The 20,954-nt window shown below is 34.2% G+C and overlaps 1 protein-coding gene across 1 annotated transcript in view; it reads right to left on the minus strand.

Moving 5' to 3' along the window:
* Positions 1 to 13,739, minus strand: part of LOC137925230 (uncharacterized) — a 32,676-nt gene extending 18,937 nt beyond the window's left edge. Inside the window, exons 1-2 of the mRNA XM_068768645.1 lie at positions 13,386 to 13,739; positions 63 to 1,478 (exon numbers count right to left, since the gene is read on the minus strand). Coding sequence (XP_068624746.1) covers positions 63 to 1,478; positions 13,386 to 13,676 — 1,707 coding nt within the window. The 5' untranslated portion in view covers positions 13,677 to 13,739. The remainder of the gene's footprint in view (positions 1 to 62; positions 1,479 to 13,385) is intronic.
* Between the last annotated feature and the right edge of the window lie 7,215 nt (positions 13,740 to 20,954).

Below are 20,954 nucleotides of genomic sequence, written 5' to 3' on the forward strand. Positions count from 1 at the left end.
TATCTGTACCATTTATAAAGGAATTAAAAATTGAAACTTAAGATTTAAAGAAATGAGCTTACTTGTCGCATGTCGTCGTTAGGAGATTCCAGTTGCTCGACCAACGCTAACATGAAATCTTTGAAGGAACACAGCAAGGATTTGTTGTTGCCATCTCCGAATGTTAAGTTAGTAAGGGTCATTCCCGCGTACTTCCTCATCGTCAGGCACGTGTTGTCATCAGTTCTGCTCCCGTGCGCTGCCTGATCTCCGCTCACCAGAGCTGCTAGAGCCTGCAGTCCTCCCAGCTGGCAAACAACATGCCTGTGTTCCTCGTCGAACGACAGTTTCATCAGTGCTGCGACGCTTTGACTCGGATGTTTGGTGGCGTCGTCTTCGATAACTTCTTTTCCTTCCTTTCTCGCTTCAACTAAGTCTTCTAACACGTAACAATATTCGCGCACTTGTTCTAGTAATCTCCACACCCTCCCTTCTCGGCGACCAGCTTTGTCGTCTGTTTGGGTGTGGATGATGTTGCGGAGAGCTTTAGCGGCACGGTCGCGGGTCTCCCTCGGTACTTTAGAGTGAATGAGCTGGACTAATAAAGGTATGCACCCGGCTTGACGCATCGCTATGCAACTCTCAACTGACCTGCTCATGTCTAAGAGCGGACCACTCAGATCAGCATTATTTTCTGGCGATAAGCTAAGAAGAGATATTAATGAACATACACATTCCATTTTATTTTCTAGATTTGAGGAAGGTCTTGGGCAGTTGTTGGAGCCATTGCTAGAGAAGCTTCTGACGCTGGAAGAATCGTGACCAGTCCACACATCCCGTTCACCAGGCCAGGTGCCCCTGTACAGTTGGGAAGCCCGTTTGTCACGTTCGCTGGATCTGGCCGCGCTCTCCAACCCGTAATGCAATGTGCTCCTGTAATTAGTTCTGTGAGGTCGATCCTCAGGAGTGGTATACGTGGAAGACTGTGGTTTTGTGGTGCGTTTGGGTAACGCCCCAGCTTTCTTTTGTGCTTGACCATCATCGCCGTCAATTTCATCGTCCAAGAAATTCGGGTTAGTTATATCACTGCGTTCATCAAATTCATCGGGTGAAGGGGAATGATCTAGGAAATGTGGTTTTGGGATACGACATTCAATATTCGATCGAGATGGTGGTTGATAGTCGTCGTCTAGAAAATGTGGACGGCGCGGGAGGGGATCGGGCTCCAAAGTCTCCAACTCCAACGTGAGATCCCGGGGACGTGTCTTGTCTGTTGCTTTGGAGGTATATTTTTGTACGTTACGGTGTTTACTGTCATTTGGGTCGGGTAAGCGACGCGTCTCGGGGAAGATTGGGCTGGAAGTGTCTAACGGAGCCCGAGGGGTTTCACTCGACGTTGAGGGGGTGCAGTCGTCGCTGGCGGATGGTCCGGAATCAGTCAATGGAGAGTTAGAGGAGTCCATGCTGCTCCAAGGATCTACCATCACTTCGTTCTCCAACTGAAACAATAAAAAAAAATATTATTCGCACGCTTGCGAAAGCAATGTAGTTCAAGGTTACGGTCGCAAAGGCAAACGACTTGACAAGAAAAATATTTAAAGGTCAGAGATAAGAATTACGTAAACGTAAGTAAAACAACCGCACATTGAAAGTATGATTACTTCAAATCATGACTCATTGTGCGCAACATAAATAATTGATTATTTAGGCCTGTGAAGAAAACTCCACGGTTTAATCTGTTTAACCGCTAACCGTTTCTATGGCAATGTCTGTGTTTATAAACAAGTTATGTCTGGAATTGTTAAACGCCATTAGGAACTCCACTAAGATAATGTTAAAAAGCACGAGTTACAGAACCCTCTAAACAATAAACACTGAACCCTAGGATCAAGAACACACGTGATCTTGACTTTATTTATAGATTTTTGTGTACGATTCTCGGAATTTCTAACGGAGTACTATTTCGAACTTACTACAACCTTATCCGTAGTATAAATAAATGACGACAGTTCAGTGTTGTTTTTCGAGTAATAAGATTAAGATCTACGATCAGTGATACAAAGTGACTATTTGGTACGTTATTTTAACAGTGGTTTCTTGAGCGATTTGGAAGCGTAATTTGGACTAGGCGAAAGTATACTTTGTGTTAAAATAGGATGACCATCTGATTTATGAATAAAAGACTCCTTGTGTATCAGTGGTGTTTTATTTAGAGTCAGAACCCACAGTACGTAGCAATATCGAATAGCCTTGTTAAACGGTAAACAGAAAAGCAGTTTATTAGACTATACGAAATATTCAAAATAAAACCTTTTGACAACTCTTAAACCTTAGATTTCTGTATAAGGTAATATAATTGACAGCATACGAGCTATTTACAATCACCCTGTATACTAGTTATCTCGCATTTAATTCGATGTATCAAATCGATAAACTGAAAATCGTTTCGGATAAAACGGATCGATTTTAAACGGCTAACCGGCGTGGTCAAGGCCACACGTGGGCAGGGAGGAGGGACGTGGGGGGAAATGGAGGGGAGTTTAAATGTGGACGCAGCCAGCGTACCGGTATCTCTTTCCCGTGGTTATTTATGGATCAATCAAAATATACGTTACAGCATCGAGGTAATTGCGTCAGATAACATTTTGTTTGTTTTAACCAAAAAGGCTTGCCATGGCAACGGTCTGGCGTGTAGATCTGGTTCATAAGAACGTGTTGTTACAGACGATTTCATTCTTAAATGTCTCGATGCAGCTGTCACGAAAATGTTTTGCGACAAATATTATACAGGTGATTTTTAATAGGCGTAAAATCTTCAAAGGGGTGAATATAAGCTCATATGCCATCAATTAAAATATGGTACACCCTATCCAAATATAAATGGTTTCAAAAATTATAAAAATAATATAAAGAACATATTAAAATTATTCATTGTTTACCATCTGTCTTTTTATACTTTGTAGTCAGAAGTTATTGGCCTGTTTTCCAATAGAAAATATAAATTAGCTGTATATTCACCCTTTTAAAATTTTTACATCTATATATATAGGCGCAGTCAGCATCTGTTGATCACCTAAGAGCAATTAATATAATACACTACGCAATTTTAAATTGATTCTATAATTATAGAAAGTACATCGTGGACTCTACAGGACATCGCAAAATGGAATGAGATTTTTGAATACAAAATTTTTATTTAAAGTAGTTTTTAGCCATAACCATCATCATTATATCACCAGATCGACCCCCACTAGGAGGCATGTGCCTCACTCAAAGATCACCGAAGTGATCGGACCGCCCATCTGGCGACTTGCCGCAACCTTGATTTTGTCGTCGGTCTCCCGAACAGGGGTCAAATCTCATAGTATTTAATAAACGTTATAAATATATATAAAAAACGAAATATTTATGTTCGCTGATCAAACCTCACAATACAATTATACAGCTTTTCTACAGAATAACACTAACAGCGCGCGCCTCACAGCACTGGTTCAACCCTGTATCTTCGACACAATTGCCGATGCCTTCATTTTCCAAGAGTACCCTACATTTCTAAAAATCACATGTAAGACTACCCTCACTTAACGACGTAATTTTAATGATTGCATAGATACACTACAATGTCATGCAACTAAATTTGATGGAATTGCAGTTACTTCGAACATTCACTTATAATTACTTTTAGTGCTGGTTGTCAAAGTTAAAGTAATATTTCGTCTATTTCAAATTCAAATCATTTTTATTGTTAAAAAATATTAAAAAATATATTTATGTATAGGAAAATTCTTAATTTCATCGATATTTATTTTAATAATTCAATACATACTTTTGGCTACACTATAACATTAGAGCAGTGTTTAATCTAGACATCTGTTCAATCTAGAGGCCGTTGAGATGTGTCTGTTTTTACGAGGTAGAATTTCTTTAGACAGTATATGTTCATAAATTTACTCACCTTTAAAACATATAGGCAAAGTAGAGTGAAAATTTTACACCTGCTTATCATATGACTTTTAGTTTGTTTGGTATTTAATTATAAGAATTTTGAAAAGATACACACGTACAAGGTAGAAGACTATAAAAGTACACCTCATCTTAGAGTACTGCGAAAAGGTTGTACGTGACGTAATAAAAAAATAGGTCCTTGTCGGATAAAAGTAGAATGAGGTATAAATTGTCAGATTATAGAAAATAGAAGTAAAATAAGAGGAAAAATGTGAAGAAAATATATAATGTAGAACAAAACAAAAGTAAATAAAAATGTTAAAAGTAGTATTCTGGAGGTGAACGCGAAGTAAGAAAGGAAAATAAATTATGGAAATAGCGATAGAAAATGTGTTGAAGATATTGAAAAGCACAAAAGACGAGGAGGAAAAAAAATATTTAGTGGAAAAACTTATTAAGAAAAATAATATCGATAGGCCCTCAAAAACAGGGTAAAAAACACAAACGTATGTCTCATGGAAATTGTCTTAAATTAGATAGAATCATTTGTACATACAAAAATGGCTTTAACATGGGAACGAAGTAAAAATCCATGCCATAGATTCATGTTTACATTAAATTTCCCATTTAAATTTTGGCAACCCTGACCGATCGATGTTGGCAGAAATAAGTAAACTGGAAATTTTATAGCGGCGATATTATGAATTTTCCGCCAAGGGAGACAATTTATCAGAACTTAATAGAACGTATTTTTAGTTTATATTTTAGTTATTGTGTCTTTACTTCGCGAATGTTAGCCAAAGGTCACTTTAAACATTGCGGTGCGTAACAGAGATCTTCACATGGGATTTTAATATTACTTAAGATTCCTAAACGAAAAAATTTGCCTTCTACCTCCTCGCATAACTAGTCTTCTTTTTAAAATCTTTATTCCTCAGACATTAGCGTCCTTACTTTTGTTTTTACAAACGACGTTAAAAAAATTTTTGTTTACGTTTCTGCATGTTACAGTATTTACTACTTCTCGATCTCGCACTATTTAAAACTAAATTAAAGAAGTAAGAAAAGGACCAATATATAGCTACTTCCGCACATGCCAAACACAGAGTCAGAGTCACTAATCGGTGTAACATAACTCCTGAAGATGCCCCGTGGAGGGGTGAAACACGTGTTGAGTGATTTAACGGTGGCAGTTGTGTAATTCGCATTGTTTGCCGCATGCGCATTGGTCAGCTGGCGGGCGGTGCACTTTATTGCACGACTACGACTGCATGTGCGAAAGTAGCTATATATTGGTCCTTTTCTTACTTAGGATGGACTTCCGCAAAATAACGCCTGATTCCATTAAAAAAATTAAGGAAAACTAATTATAATTATTTATTTATATTTAAATAATTGGTGTCTTGTTTTTCAAAGTTTAGTAACATTACGGTTTGTGCGACCACCTCTTAGTTTTAACATACGATACTTATCAATGTCGATAACCAGGAGTTGTGAATGGGAGTAGCAGAGCGGCTAAAAAATAATTCTCCTTTCAACCGAAGACAAACCTCTCCAATAGATTTCCATATTTCTTCCATCGGACAACAAGATATCCATATACGGTTGACATTCCTTCCACCAGCACTACGCATTTTGCTAATACTTTTATATTGCGAACAGCCAAGGACTGGAACAACCTATTGGCGTCATTGTCTTCGGCAAATTATAACATAGAAGTGTTCAAGACAAGGGTGAATAGGTTTCTTCTAGGCAAGCATGTAGCATCATAGATCTCGTTATCGCATCAGGCGAGACAAAGGTCAAATGCTTCGCCTCTAAAGGATAAAAAAAGATAAAAAGACAAGTTGGTAGCGGCCCGCATCCAGATCTAGACCTATTTTTTAATTTATAATCGAGAATTCGTCACATTATTCATTTCACCGGAAGGAAATAATTAATACAGGCGATTAAGGAGTAGATTTTTAACAATATACCGGTTAGAATCTAGTTGATATTAAATAAGGATTTTCTTCCATTTTCCTTAAAACTTTTGGTTACTGTAAATTATCTTATGTGGCGAATAATTTGAATAAATCCATAGATAATTTATCACCTAATAACTTATAACTTAGTAGTTAAATAATTTGACATATGAACTTACGCGGCAAGTTCAATTCCCGACAAGCGGCATCTTATTTCATCATGCAAGCGTATTCATTAAAAACCAAAAATCTTATATAATTTTGTTAACAATACATATATTTTAGTATTATAGTCTGTACCAGTTGTGGTATCTATGTGACACACATCGCCTGCGAGAACCTTTGTTTACATATGTGCAAATTATAAACATTGCTTTATATTAATAAAAAACGTAATAACTACAACGAATGAAAATATGAATAAAATAAAAAAATGTATCATTTTTAATTCAAGGCACATATATACATATTACTGACATTTAATTTTATTTTTTAACCCTTAATAGCCTAGAGTTTCAATTTTGATACCAATCTTTTAAACCGAATGTTCACATTACTATTAGTTTTTTTATAGGTTGGCTGTACGAATTTTACTGTTGTATAATATTCTTTCGAACGAAATTAAAAAAAAAAATCTATTTTTCCCTTCATCTAGATCCACAAGCAAACACAGTAATATTAAAAAAAATCACTTTCGTACATCAGGCTATTAAGGGTTAAATATAAACTATATATAATTTTTTTCTCATTATTATTTAAAACGTTGTGTGTTTTCAATTGGCCAGTATCGCGTGTGTAAATTTTTTTATTGCAAAGTCATTACAATTCCATTATATATGAATAATGATAGCTACTGTTTACCCTGTTTTACGTTTAACCGTGATGATAAACTTTCCCCGGCTGCGATAAAAACTGTAATATAACTCCCATCATTAAGACCGCAGTTCGTCGGAGCGACTTTCATCTGCCATGTGTCGAGCTTTCTTATTGCTTATAATGTTGATACCTCTATAGGTTTTTCTTTTCTTTAATTAATGAGGTAATCAGGATTATTATTCTAGGCTTTCTTCTTCTTTTTAACTGATAGACGGCCACTGAAAGGAACCAGCTTCCTCCAAGGATCGGTCCTGCGCTGTCTGCATTCAACGACTTCCTGCGACCTCAAGTATATCTACCTAGGGGGCGCAAGCCCACGTCGCGTTTACCGACTCAAATGACATTTAAATTTATAAAATACATCGCTACAATAACAAGAAAATTTAAATTAGTTTAATACGAATATATTTTATTCGCTTGAGTGCTCTTTGACTTTGTTAGGCAACCAACATATCTAAAACAACGTCATCAATTTTGATAAGACCGTTTTATACAATAAATAAAATTACAAAAATTATACTTAGTCATTATTGTTTTTCTATAGTATTAAATGTGTAATTGCTTCTAATTGCATTCTATTACAACAGGTAAGTGCACAAAAATAATGTAATAATGTGGACGTGTCTTAATTTTTATAAATGGCGGCACTGTCACCCTGCTTCAACATTTATGATGTAGATATATAGATCTACACAATGTATTATTGACAACTACTTCTATATAATTATGACATTACTTTTGCACCGCTTGATACATAAAATTATAAAGAAGATAACAAATGTCAAGACAAAAAAGATGGGTTACCATTACATGTATGCGTTACCATTGGGTTGTGTTTATTTACTATTTTAAACTATAATTTTCGCAACAGGTTTCTCTGCATAGTCTAGTCAGTTTAAAACCCTTTGTGCATACATCTATTACTTATAATACAATGTTAATGCGTTATAAAAGAGAAGGCTTCGAAATAAGGCTTTATGAACTTCGATTAATCTCACCAAAGCCTTTTTGGATGGCTTCCAAGCATTTGTTAGTACGAATTATGAAAACAAAGATGGCAGGTCAAGGTTAGCTGTTTTGCAACTGTAAAATTATTTTTAGATCAACAACGATATTTTTATGTATTACAATGTATTTTGAAAAGTAATTATTAGTTGTTTGTCTGTTTACATATTTAAGTTCTAAATTCACATATTTTTGTACAGATCTGAATGTAGACCAATTGTCAACAGCTTCCACTTGAAAGTTTAAATACTCCTCCAAAAATCATCACGGATAATTGCATGCAAAATTAAAAATTATTAACGAAAATTCTAGAAACATCGCATGTTTTTGTAACTTTCTGACGTCTTTAATTTAAAAAAAATGTAAGATTATTTTAATTTAAACGCGTAGTAATGGTACCCTAAAGCCGATGTCTCCTCTGGCAAATCGGAATAGGACTGTTTGAGACCGTGATATAAATTGCACGGAATAGTACAATACTTTTGAATTAGCAGTATAAACACAGTTAAATTATTAAATTTAATAATGACACTATTTGACATCACAAGCTAAGAGATATAATATAGATTTGGTATATTTATATGTAAAATGGTTATTTGTCGATGAGCGCTCACTGCAAGACATAGGTCTACCTACGCCGCATAATGGGAGCATCATCATTTATTCCTATATACCCGAGATGGGGCAGAGGGCGTCCACAGTACGTCGCTATCCCGAGCGGTCTTGAGCCTCGCGCTTTACTTCGCTCCAAGTCATTCCAACTGCGATCACCTCTGCAGTGATCGTTCGCCGCCAGGTATGCTTTGGGCGGCCACTTGAGGATTCCATTCTAGAGCTTGCCTCGGTATGTGATCAGGGTCCCGAGCGTGTGGCCTATCCAGTTTCACTTGCGGCGTTTGATCTGTTGGTCGATCGGCATCTCACCGCAGTAGCCTTTTCAGAGACAGAGAGAATACATCGAAGACAGTTGTTAACGAAGACTTGGAGCCGACGCGAGATATTTTTTATGATCTTCCACGTCATACATATAATAAGGGCATACCATAGATAAAATAAATATTCAAACTATCTCAGTCAACTGCAGGCACATCCTCTGGAAACTTGTTTGTGAACAGTGGCAATCCTTTATTAATACACAAAGTGTGAATTATATACAAGACTGTATCCAGGAAATCAAACCCACTGACCTGCGATTGCAAGTCGCAATCCAATAGAATACCACTAATGCGCAGTACCCTGGAAACGTCGACTAAACTGAAAGTAGATATGGAAAGCATCGCCTTAATGATGGGCGACGACAACCTTCGCACATCATTCCTATCGTTAGCTCGCAGGGTGGTAAGTAATACTATTAAAAGTAACAAAACCAAGTAGAAAAACTGGAACCAAAAAATGAAATAAATGCACATCTAAACGAAATTATCAAATAATAATAGATTATAAGACAAGTCTAGCAATGTATTAAAAAGTTCTAATCCAAACAAATCTGTGATATCAAAAAATAAAGATAAAGATTGGAAAATAAAAGTGTACCAAGCCACCTAAGAGTGAAAAAGATGAGGAAAGGAAGGCGATGAAAGCAAGAAGGAATGAAAGAACAAAAATTGCAAGATATTGTGAAGGATAAAAGGAAAGAATAAAAGAAATTGAGAAGTATGAAAGTGAGTGTCGAATAAAGATAAAACTCTGAAATAATTATGTGTAAATAAAGTCCCTGTCCCAAACTAGATACAAATAAACTAAAAAAAAAATAGACTACCACTGTGGTTGTAGGCGAAGTTAGTTAATTCAAGAACAATAGAGAGACAAAACAATTTGCGATGAGTGGTTTCATTAGCATTCCGAGTACAACTCAACATAGCGGCCGCCGCAGGAAGTGTGTGGCTGGCCATAGCAGTCGCCGGCACTACTTTAAACATTACGACAATGTTTCACTCATAAGTATGGGTTTATGGAAAATGATGTAAAAGAGACAAATCTACATTATTCTGAAATATCAAAACAAATTCTGATGTCAAGATAGTATTAATGTTTTTATTTATTTATTACGTTATTGTAGATCTAATTATAAACGCAGCAGATGGTTTACACTAGATATCAATGCATGAACTAAACTTTTAATGACATACATGTTTAGTTTATCGAGTAAGCTGTATGAAGCATCACATGAACATCCGAACGTTCTATTGAGAATAACAAGATAACTTTAGGGAAATCGGACAAGGTTTTAGTTACTTAGGCTTCGAAAGAATCGTTGTTCACCAGAGTTCTACGTTAGACTCGCAAATATACGTATATGCTAAGTTCACGGACCCTTCCGCTCCGTGAACTCAGTTCCAATGAAGCTGTAAAAGTCTCCGGGCTAACAGCATTATCTTCAACCGAAACCAAGCAAAGACGTGTATGTTAAGATTCCCAAAATCGACTTATCCTTTAAAACGACACATTTAAATTGCAAAATTAATAATAAAGTAAATAGTTTATACATATAAATATAAAAGAAACACATACATATACATATAAATATAAAAAAGTATATAGTTTATATATATAAATATAAAAGAAATCTTGAAATAATATAAGACCGCCAATGGTACTTCTCTGATGCTTTTGTAATGTTTGTATGTTATGTGTGATATTATAAATATGATATCTAGATTAATACATACACACACACATATATATATATATATATATATATATATTAATCTAGATATCAAACATAACATATAGCACATATCATCAAAGAAGTACTTTTGGCGGTCTTATATTATATTCTATTCTATCTTATATTATATTTCTATTCTATTCTTATATGCTATTTCTTATAGACAACTTTTCGAGATATGTTTTGGTATAAATTGGCTTAAAAATGAATGAAATGTCTGTCGAGGAGACATTTGAAAATAAATTATAAAGAATAGTCAATTGTAATTTTACTCCCATTTAAAATCAAATAAAACACTCATCTGTTAACATTACCGCATTCTGAATATTGTTTCTAATACAATTAAAATAAATAACGATAAACCTATAGGCACGCAATGACTTCACTGTTCATTAACAAAAGAAATAATTCATATATTCCGATCAATTTCCGAATCGAATTGTCAATAGATACATAGAATATTTATCCTCTCATTATTGTTTAGGTAGAATTCTTTAGGATGTAACAATGGAATGCAAATATTGAAAATGGTTACGTAATGTACCGTACATTAGTTCTAGACGTTTAGAAGTAAAGTAGTATTTCTGGAACATTCCTGAGGCCAATTCATCAATAATATTATTTAAATTTTATTTGTAGAAATTTTCTACGCTTATAACAGCATATAGCTCTATATAGATATCTAAACAAGGAATTCGTGATCTACGTCGAAAGTTCTGGCATAACGCGAGCATAGCTGATTCAGTTATTGTCCTCGACAGTTAACTGTCGTATATACTATTGCTACTATTTTTGTAGAAAATAAATAATTACACCAATACCTCGATTTGCGTCGTTTCGTTTTGCATTTTTTTCGAAGTTGCGTCGCTGCTTAATTAGTACTAATTTTTACTGTGCGTCGAAAGATTTTCGAAGTTGCGTTATTTCGAGTTCGAGTCTTTAATTTTTTATAAAATTTTCTTTTTTTTTAAAAAGATGGCAACACTTTTGTTTCTAATTGCGCCATGCCATCAAAACATTTTTTTTGCCACAAAAATCAACGCAATTTTAATACAGTTTTATTTTCACTTTGTTTTGCTAATTTTGGAGCTCAGTTTCAATTACGTAGTGTGTTGTGATTTTTTTAAAAGAGAATAATAAATTTATATAAATTTTTACGTGTTGTTTCTGGTTACAAAAATTTTAAATATTATTCCAATTTATTTATTAGCAGAGTTACATTATTTTTGTTTTTTAAATGTTTACTTTGTTCAATTTTCTTTTTTAAAAGTAGTATTTTAGTAACCGTGGAACCTATCTTCGATCTTTACATGGTTTGCTATAGAAAATCTTAATTCACTTTGCGGCGTTTCAATTTGCGTCGTGTTTTTTTTGTAACGTAACCACGACGCAAAGTGAGGTAATGGTGTAATACCTTTTTGAATTGCATTAAGTTAAATAATGACTTCAATAAAATACAATATTTCATTGTTTTATTTGTTAACACTTTCACACACTTATTTAAGATGAATGTAACAGTGGTAGTCCGGCGTAGAGGACTGAGACTTGCGAACGTAGGTCGCGAGTTCGATTCCGGGATCTTATATAATTAACACTCTGTGCATTAATTATACAGGAGTGATCGCAAACAAGTTTCAAGAAGATGCTCAGGAGCATCCTATACGTACCGTAATGCCACATTGAAATCCGCGAAGTGGTATATCCACCCATAAATATCTTTAAGAGAGGCTGATACGACGACAACAAGTAGGATCTACCTACTTAGAAGGTTTAGGTAGAATGTGAAATACACTGTTTTTAGTTTAATAGTTAAGGCTATGTACTATTAAACAGTAAATGGTGATTAATCTTAATTATTGATTATAACAATTGTTAATAGATAGAGATATACAAAGCGACTACTGGTCTGTAGTCAAAATATGTAACAATTTTTATTTACATGTTGAAAATATTATCGTTCGGAAAAATTTTGTATATATTTCTGTTTATTTCTAGTATTAGCATAAAATATAAGCAACGCAATAGAAACAAAGAATTACAATCGGTGATCTAGTCGTATTCTGAAATTTACAGGAAAACTTGGCATTTATTGCAAAACATTTGTAAATTAATGGACATTACATTACAACGATAATGCAAAACAGATACATGAACAAAAATTATTTATAAGTCTTCACTGCCAATCTGCAATTGGAGAGGCCCTACCAGAAGATACGTTCAAAGAGTAATACTATCCTGGATGGTGAAAGGCAAGGGTGTCAAACTCAAAAGTTATCGTAAGCTAAATGCTAATGCTTAACTTTAGATGGGCCGCAAAAAATCGATTTACAGAAACAAATATTTTTATTTTAACTCGTACATTGCGATTAAAATAAGAATAGGACGGGCTCTCGGCTAACTTCACTCATATAAGTACGGTCAGCATTAAATATATAAAATAAAAAAAATAATAATAATTGTTTTTGTTGATTGTTTAATTTGTTCTACAATGAGCAAAAGAGGTAGTATTTTACATCGGCGAGCTCGAGAGATTATCAGCAATGTTGATAAGTACTTCGAGGAAGAGAAAAAACGTGCCATTATGTTGGACCAGTTAAAACAAGCAAGAATTGTACCATGGCCAGATGGCAATATTCATATATCGCGTGATGTATTTGGAAGTTTCATTAAGCATTTGGAAACTTCTTCGAAGGTAACCGAGCGAGTGACTTTAGCCACTGGTATTATTTTTTAACATTGCTTTTTTTGCACACTATATCAAGTTCCCGTTGTGACGTCACAACATGGCACTAGGCCGGTCCTATTCTTATTTTAATCGCATTGTACATGATATTTTCTTCGATATATTGACAGGGCGGTAAAAATGTTCGTATCGGGCCGCGAATTTGACACCCCTGATCTGCAGTTTTGTTGGCGCTTGAGACATCAGTACGACGTACAGAACTTACCAAGTCTCTATCGTTACTAGAAGGTATGTCATCGAGCGTGTTCCCGTTCTCGACGTCGATTCCGGAGTCGTCTGGATCCACGCGCCTCCTGCACCTCGTAGCCTCGTGGAAATTCCTAATAGCACTGAAGTTGATACGGAGGTCCGTGCTGAAGTCGTCGAAGAGTTTAAACTGGTTCGCGTTGAACTCTGTTTCGTTGTCGAGTATGTCCCCGCTGGTGACGTGATGCACGGTCTTTCTATTTGACGATTTATTTTTGTACATCACTTTGTAGAAATCGCGGCCACTCATTGTTTATGCTTGCACTACCGAACTTTTTTTTATTGGTTACACTAATGACATTGTACATTGGTTTGAACACTTAAATTTTAATTATCGTTTTTGGCTGACGCGAGAAAAGTTACAGGTACTAGAGTCGTGTTGGTTAATATCTGTGACTGTAGATAGACAATATGAGAGGCTGTCTTTTTTAACATATACTAGAATGATCTATTCGAAAAATGTATATATTTGTGAATTTATCATGTACCACCCTATTTTCCCACGAAAATGATAAATTTAAATTGATATATAATTACTCATAATATCTTATCTACTAATACGCCATGATAATTTCGATGATAAGATGTCCACTTGTGGACATAAGTCTCTCCTATAGGGTCCCAAAAAGACCAGTAGGAAGCAATAAACTTCCTAGATTGCAAGTAAGTAAAGGACCAATATTTAGCCACTTCCGCACATGCAGTGGTAGTCATACAACAAAGTGCACCGCCCGCCAGCCCGCTGATAAATGCGTATGCGGTAAACAATGCTAATTACACAACTGCCACCGTTAAATCACTCAACACGTGTTTCACCCCTTCACGGGGCATCTTCGTCCTTTACTTACTTAGTATGGATTTCCGCAAGGTAACGCCTGATTCCATTAAACATTTTCTACTCGTTAACTTGAACCAGAACAGACTTCAAGAATTGGCGGAGACAAGATTCGAAATCTTTAGGTACATTTCCACTGGAGTGATAAACACTAGGAACTTTACCTAGTCATTTTAGACCAGTGTTTTTCAACCTTTTATCTGCCATATCCCATCTGAACCTTTCTAAAGTTCTTAAGTTCGCCATACAAATTTAAAATTTTATGTCGTCCATTTATACTATCGATTAAGCCATTAGTAATTATTGTGAAAAGCCTTAAAGACGGTTAATGTAGGGATAGGTTGTACAATCAAGGAATTATACAACCTATCCCAAAATCTGTTTTCAGAAATAATTAATAATGGTAATACAGTAAGTTGAGTTTAAATTTTTTTTTCTACATATAAAAATTAATTATTGTTTAATATCTACATCAGGTAATTTGTACTGCCGAGTTTAAAGTAATCACTTTATATAGGTGTGATTGAAAATAGGCATTAAGCTAATAAATGAGGTTATGGAATGAGCTACCAGAACCAATTAGATGCACTAAATCCTTGTCAGCATTTAAAAAAAATGGTAAAAGAGTACGTCCTCCACCTTTATAATAGGATATTGTAAAGCATCTCTTAGATATTCGTATTTAATTTGTATCTTTCCCACGCATATATATATATATATATATATATATATATATATATATATATATATATATACATATATATATTTATATATAAATATAAATACACACACATATACATATCGCTGTGTATATGTGATTATGTAAGTATTTGTATGTTCGTACATCCTAAACTGCCCTCTCCTTCATGTCTCTCATCTCCAATTAAAGGTTGTCTGGTAGAGATCGCCTCTTGTACCATATGAATTACTTCTTTTTTTTCCTGTATTTATTGTGTATGGTGTACGAGAAAGTATTAATAAGTAAATAAATAAATAAGCTTGCTTGATAATACACTCATCCCTTTAAAGCTTTTACACCTATAACTAATCAAACTTTAAAATATATTACAATACCCGGCGATAGATATTGCACATCGACTTTTGGAAAGAGACAATCGCTAGTTTCGGCTTCGTAGAGCGTTATCTCTGTCGCACGAAATACAACGACTGACAAAACGTCATCGGCAGCATGCATCATAGGCAGCAGTGTGGAACAGGTATAATGCTCTACGAAGCCGAAATTAGTCGATTATCTCTTTCCAAAGGTCGATGTGCAATATCTATCGCTGGGTATTGTAAACTTATTTGCAGTAGCAAACAAGCGTAACGTATAGATCCCATGGTCACAATCGAAGTCCGTTTAGCCATATAGTAAGCACTTTATGAATGCGGGAGCTAAAATCCGATCGTAAACCGACCGTTGCTCTGTATGAGAGGAATAAACAAAGCCGGGAAAAGTGGGTCAGGAATATTCATAACAACGGAATTAGATTCGACAAGAGCACTCATCGAACAAAGCGAGGGCGGTGAAACATATTTTTGGTTTGAAACTGCTCTAGATCGATAATAAAGTTTTATCAATATACCTAGTTATGATATTTCTCCAAAACTTGTTGTATTATATCACAAATGAAACTCGTAAACGATGAAAAAATTAAAAAAGTTCAATACAATCATCATCATCACCGATGGAATCCCACAGCAGGGCTTATGTCTCCTACAGATGGCCACGGTCCCGTGTTACCCACATCCGTCGACTTCTCATACATACAATAGAGTAAATTAAAACATCTGTCTGTAACTGGCAAACACTAGACGTCAATCAAAACCAAAAAAAGGCGTGTTAGGTGTGATCAAACGAAAAATGTTGCATAACATAAGTTATTAAAATGAAAATATCTAATATATAAAATTCTCGTGTCACGTTGTTTCAACTTGAACTCCTCCGAAACGGCTCGACCGATTTTTACCAAATTTTACATGCGTATTCAGTATGTCTGAGAATCGGCTACTATCTATTTTCCATACCCCTAAGTGATAAGGGTGGTCCACCCCTAAATTTAATTTTTAATTTTTTTAGACAATTTTTTTGGTTTTTATTTTATTATGATACAGCATACAAAAATACATACAAACCTAAATTTTCATTTCTCTACGATCAACCCTTATCTTACATTTGTTAATAAAAAACTTTTTTTTTTTGCAAAACAACGTTTGCGGGATCAGCTAGTATCTCTATAATATCACGTTATTATTGAAGTCTTGTTAAAATAGAAGTTCAAGTTAACGAATAGAAAATGTTTTTTGGTTGCCGTTTTGTCGAACTAATGTACGCCCAACAACATCATATTTGTAGATTTTTATATAGTAACGATATAAGATGAAAATAATTTTTTATTGGGTTACAAAAGGTGTCAATAATTCTAGTTTACGGAACCTTCCGCTCCGTGAACTAACAGGCTAATAGCATTAACATCTTCAGAAACAATAGGACAATAGGATGTCAATACTTTAATATCACTTTTATATTATCATTTTCTAAGTTAGCTTATGTAATATTATTTATCATGTAATAAAAGAAATAATACATTTTAAATACCAAATGGAAACGAGTGATTTTTAACACCGGGGCTTCGCAACGAACGCGTGTTCTTTCAAAATTACTGGCATAAGTTTTATTTGTTTCACTTATTTATATCTAATTAATTTACTTCTAATCGATTTTACCCTTTCTATCTTAGCTTTATATCTTATATACTAATATATTATCTATTTATGTTATACTATTTTTACTTTGCTATTTATATTATTCAAATTTAAACGGCGGCGCCTGAAGATTCGAGAGTAGTTTATTTAAGAAATACATTTTGCCAGTCTAACATTTATACTATAGATAATAAGACCATCTCGTAAATGTACGAAAAAGAGTGAAAAGGAACGAATGAATGAAGTAATGAAAGAAGAACGAAAACTTCACATTACGGATATAGAATGAGAATCTAAATGAAAGATTACGTGAAAAGAGGCACCAAAAACGGGGCCATAACAAAACCATCCCGTAAATTGGTAGTTTTGAACTCAAATGTCTACGGTTTCCAAATTGGAAGCGATCCAGTTCTTCGTATTAATACAAATATTTGTATAGTCGGTAACAGAATATATCTAAACAAGAAATATCATCTCAGTTATATAAGATTCTAGTGAGATAACATTCGGGTTAATGGCAGAAGGTTATGTCCATTAGATTAGAATAGAACTTTATTTAAATCGCTCTTTGTAAGCGAGATTAATTTCTACTTCTAAATTAAATTTATTTTTAATCCATAATTAATTTTTTAATTAACCAACATGTTAAATAAATTAAATAAGGTATTTCATTCATACCATAGATAATATAGGAAACAACGGTCATCTCGTATTTTAAAAATTGTTCCTTCAAAAGCAAGTATCGGCCATATTGGATTTTAAAAACAAAACTATATACTACTTTTCACTTTCCGCTTCAAACATTGCTGTATTCTAGGCAAAAAAATTTCGGAGCTTCCAGAACTTTCGAGCATTCGAACGTGTGATCTCTTTGTTAAAGTTGAATCAAGCTGCACGAGTATTTAAAAAAAAAACTGTACAAAATACTATATACATATTAATGTGGAAGTACGCAAAATACGAAAGAACAAAGCGTTCGATATTTAAAAAAAATCGTTGATGTTTCTAATTCCCAAAGAAACGTTTAAAAAAGTATTTAATAAATAATTATCATTCCAAGTCCACCGGAAGCATAACTCACATAAACAAATGAGTGTTCTTTTCTCAAAACAGTTTATTTTTTCCAAGGCAAAGTTACGGCTGTATTTATGGATGTGGTATTAATATGGCTCTGAGATTTCTATTCCTATTCCTTGAAAGCTGGCAGAGTGCCCGGAGCGTGACGCGGATTCTTTAAAGGATTTTTTCTTGACGATTGTACTCAATGAAGTGATGCAGGCTACACAGTGCCGAGATTACGTTGTTTACGAAATGAACTGTGAAATGATAATTTGTAACGACGGTACAGTCGAGTACAGAGGAGATTTCGTTTTAATTTTATTCTAAATATTTCCACTAACTTTCGACCCCATATAAATTCAAATAAGCTTTTCAGAAAATACTGTAAATAGTAACTTTTCGGATTGGTCAGAATGAGTCACTATTTCATTAAATTTAACACTTTGTAACATACTATTACCTTATAGTCTAAGAAAAGTAAAACATATGTATAAAATTAGAGCGTAAAATCATAAAAATGACTGTCAAAATGTGACACATAAGTTAACCAAAGAAAACTAAAATGAGTAAATTGTACTGTATTTGTAATATTACGGGTATTGTGAATGAGAGGCGACATTTAAAAGGTGTGCGGAAAAAGATAAAGAATGATATATTTTTTATTTATTATTCTTTATTGTACACGTTAAGATACATTTAATAAGTTTTACAATAATATTCAAAAAAAGTACAATGGGCGGTCTTATCACACAAGGCAATCTCTTACAGACAACCATAGTATGGAAAAGGAAAAAATACTAATAATGGGTAGTTTGCGTGTACAAACGTGTACAAGAAATTGTGAAGGAGGAATAAAGAAAAGTGTGAAAGGAAATGTGTAGTATGAAAGACGGAATAAATACTAAAACTAAGATATTATTAACTCTATGAATAATAAAGTCTCTGTCCATCCTTTTAACGAGAAAAAACACTCTATTACCCTCACAGACAATCACAGTCTTATAGATAGACAAAGAGATATATCATACAAGAGATAACAATAAAAATAAATAATTGTTCCTAGCTTATGTCGACATCTATTTCGGTCAGAAATAATCTAGCACAAAACTGCCCCGAAAAGCTTTAAAACAAAACCTTAAAACTGAATAAAAAATAGTTTCGACGCTCCTGCATCCCTTAGAATCTGCAATATGTGTCATGATAGAAAGGAAAATACTGGCAAAAAAAAAAGATAAAGAATATCCTTGCAAGGATTGTCGTATCCACGTGCCATAGTATAGACAGCAATCCCGGTCGCAATGTGCTCGGCTTTGAGAGCCATTGACCGAGTTTCGCCGACTCAGTGGCCTTCCGTACAGCCCTCTAAGATTTCCGAGTACCTCTCCTCTCATTTCGCCGGAGATTTCTTTATGACACTCCATTTGATTATTTATATAACAAAATACCTTTAATACATTTTTTTTAATTGTAAATTCGCATAATTGTAAAAAAATATATTTATTGGGGTTAGACAAATATTTGTAAGTCTTGTTGGAGTTTCTTGCCTAGTTATTGTCTGATAAATTTTATTATACTTATTAAAATATATCTAAATATGTTTCGTTCGTCCGCCAAAACATTCATACTCATTTAAAAAGGTTTCACACCTAGTTTTCGTCTTCAAAGATTAAATAAATCATTTATGGTGCACCACAAAATTATATACGTACGTACAATAAATTTTTACAATTTCAGATGTACCATTGAAGAAATTTAAAACCAATATTAAAAACATATAATTGGAAAAGTATATATTATTCTATACAAGAATACTACACTCATCTTAAAGCATGTCAGTTCCGATGAAGCTGTAAAAGTCCCCGGGCTAACATCACCAACTTCAACTAAAACCAAGCACCAAGCCGTACCAGCCTAGCGTGGACTTTAGTCGTCAACCAAAAAATTTTAACTATTAACTTAATTACACTTTGTTACTCGTATAATTACAACAGTACAACGTAATGCGTTGTATCAGTATGTTATTGTATATATAATATACTAGCTGATCCCGCAAATGTAAGATAAGGGTTGATCGTAGAGGGGTGAAAATTTAGGTTTGTATGTATTTTTGTATGCTGTATCATAATAAAATAAAAACCAAAAAAATTGTCTAAAAAATTAAAAATAAAATTTAGGGGTGGACCACCCTTATCACTTAGAGGTATAGAAAATAGATAGTAGCCGATTCTCAGACATACTCAATACGCATATAAAATTTGGTAAAAATCGGTCAAGCCGTTTCGGAGGAGTTCAAGTTCGAACACCGTGACACGAGAATTTTATATATTAGATTTATACAGCAATAGTGCTATAGTCTCGGCGCGAACGGCACTCTCTTTATCTAAAGGAAAAAAAAAAACTTATTTGGTCAGATTTCCAAGTACGCTCCACGATTATTCTTCGGCAGTTTTTATAATAAAATTACCAAAGCATGCACAAATTACTTGCAGCTATAGATACACTCGAGCATGCCGGGCAGGTACTATTACAAGTACAAATTTCTGGAAATTGCAACTGGCCAGGAGCCTGAAACTGTTTATTGCTACTATATCACGTCTACGCTAGGTGAAAAGATACTGCAGCCGTTCAATAAATTTTTCATTTATAATAATAAAACTTAACATACTGAAACACTGAAATTTAAACAAACACTGTCTTCTGGTATTGCAAGTAATATCCGCTTGTAATGTAAAACATTCACATCACAAATCACTGTGTGAGAGTCAGCTGCGCGCATTCGCCTGTGGTCGTTGAATATAGTCGACGCTAATACCGAAGTGGTTAATTTTAAACAGTTTATTAAAACAAATACTATATAAATTCTATCAAAGTTTAAACTAGACTAATTACAGAATAAATTTCTCTACGACGTACACAAAAAAAAAATCA

Source organism: Battus philenor, unplaced genomic scaffold, assembly GCF_028537555.1.
Source record: "Battus philenor isolate CCGP_79_NKW_IND1 unplaced genomic scaffold, ilBatPhil1.0.hap1 SCAF_10, whole genome shotgun sequence".
NCBI lineage: Eukaryota > Metazoa > Arthropoda > Insecta > Lepidoptera > Papilionidae > Battus > Battus philenor.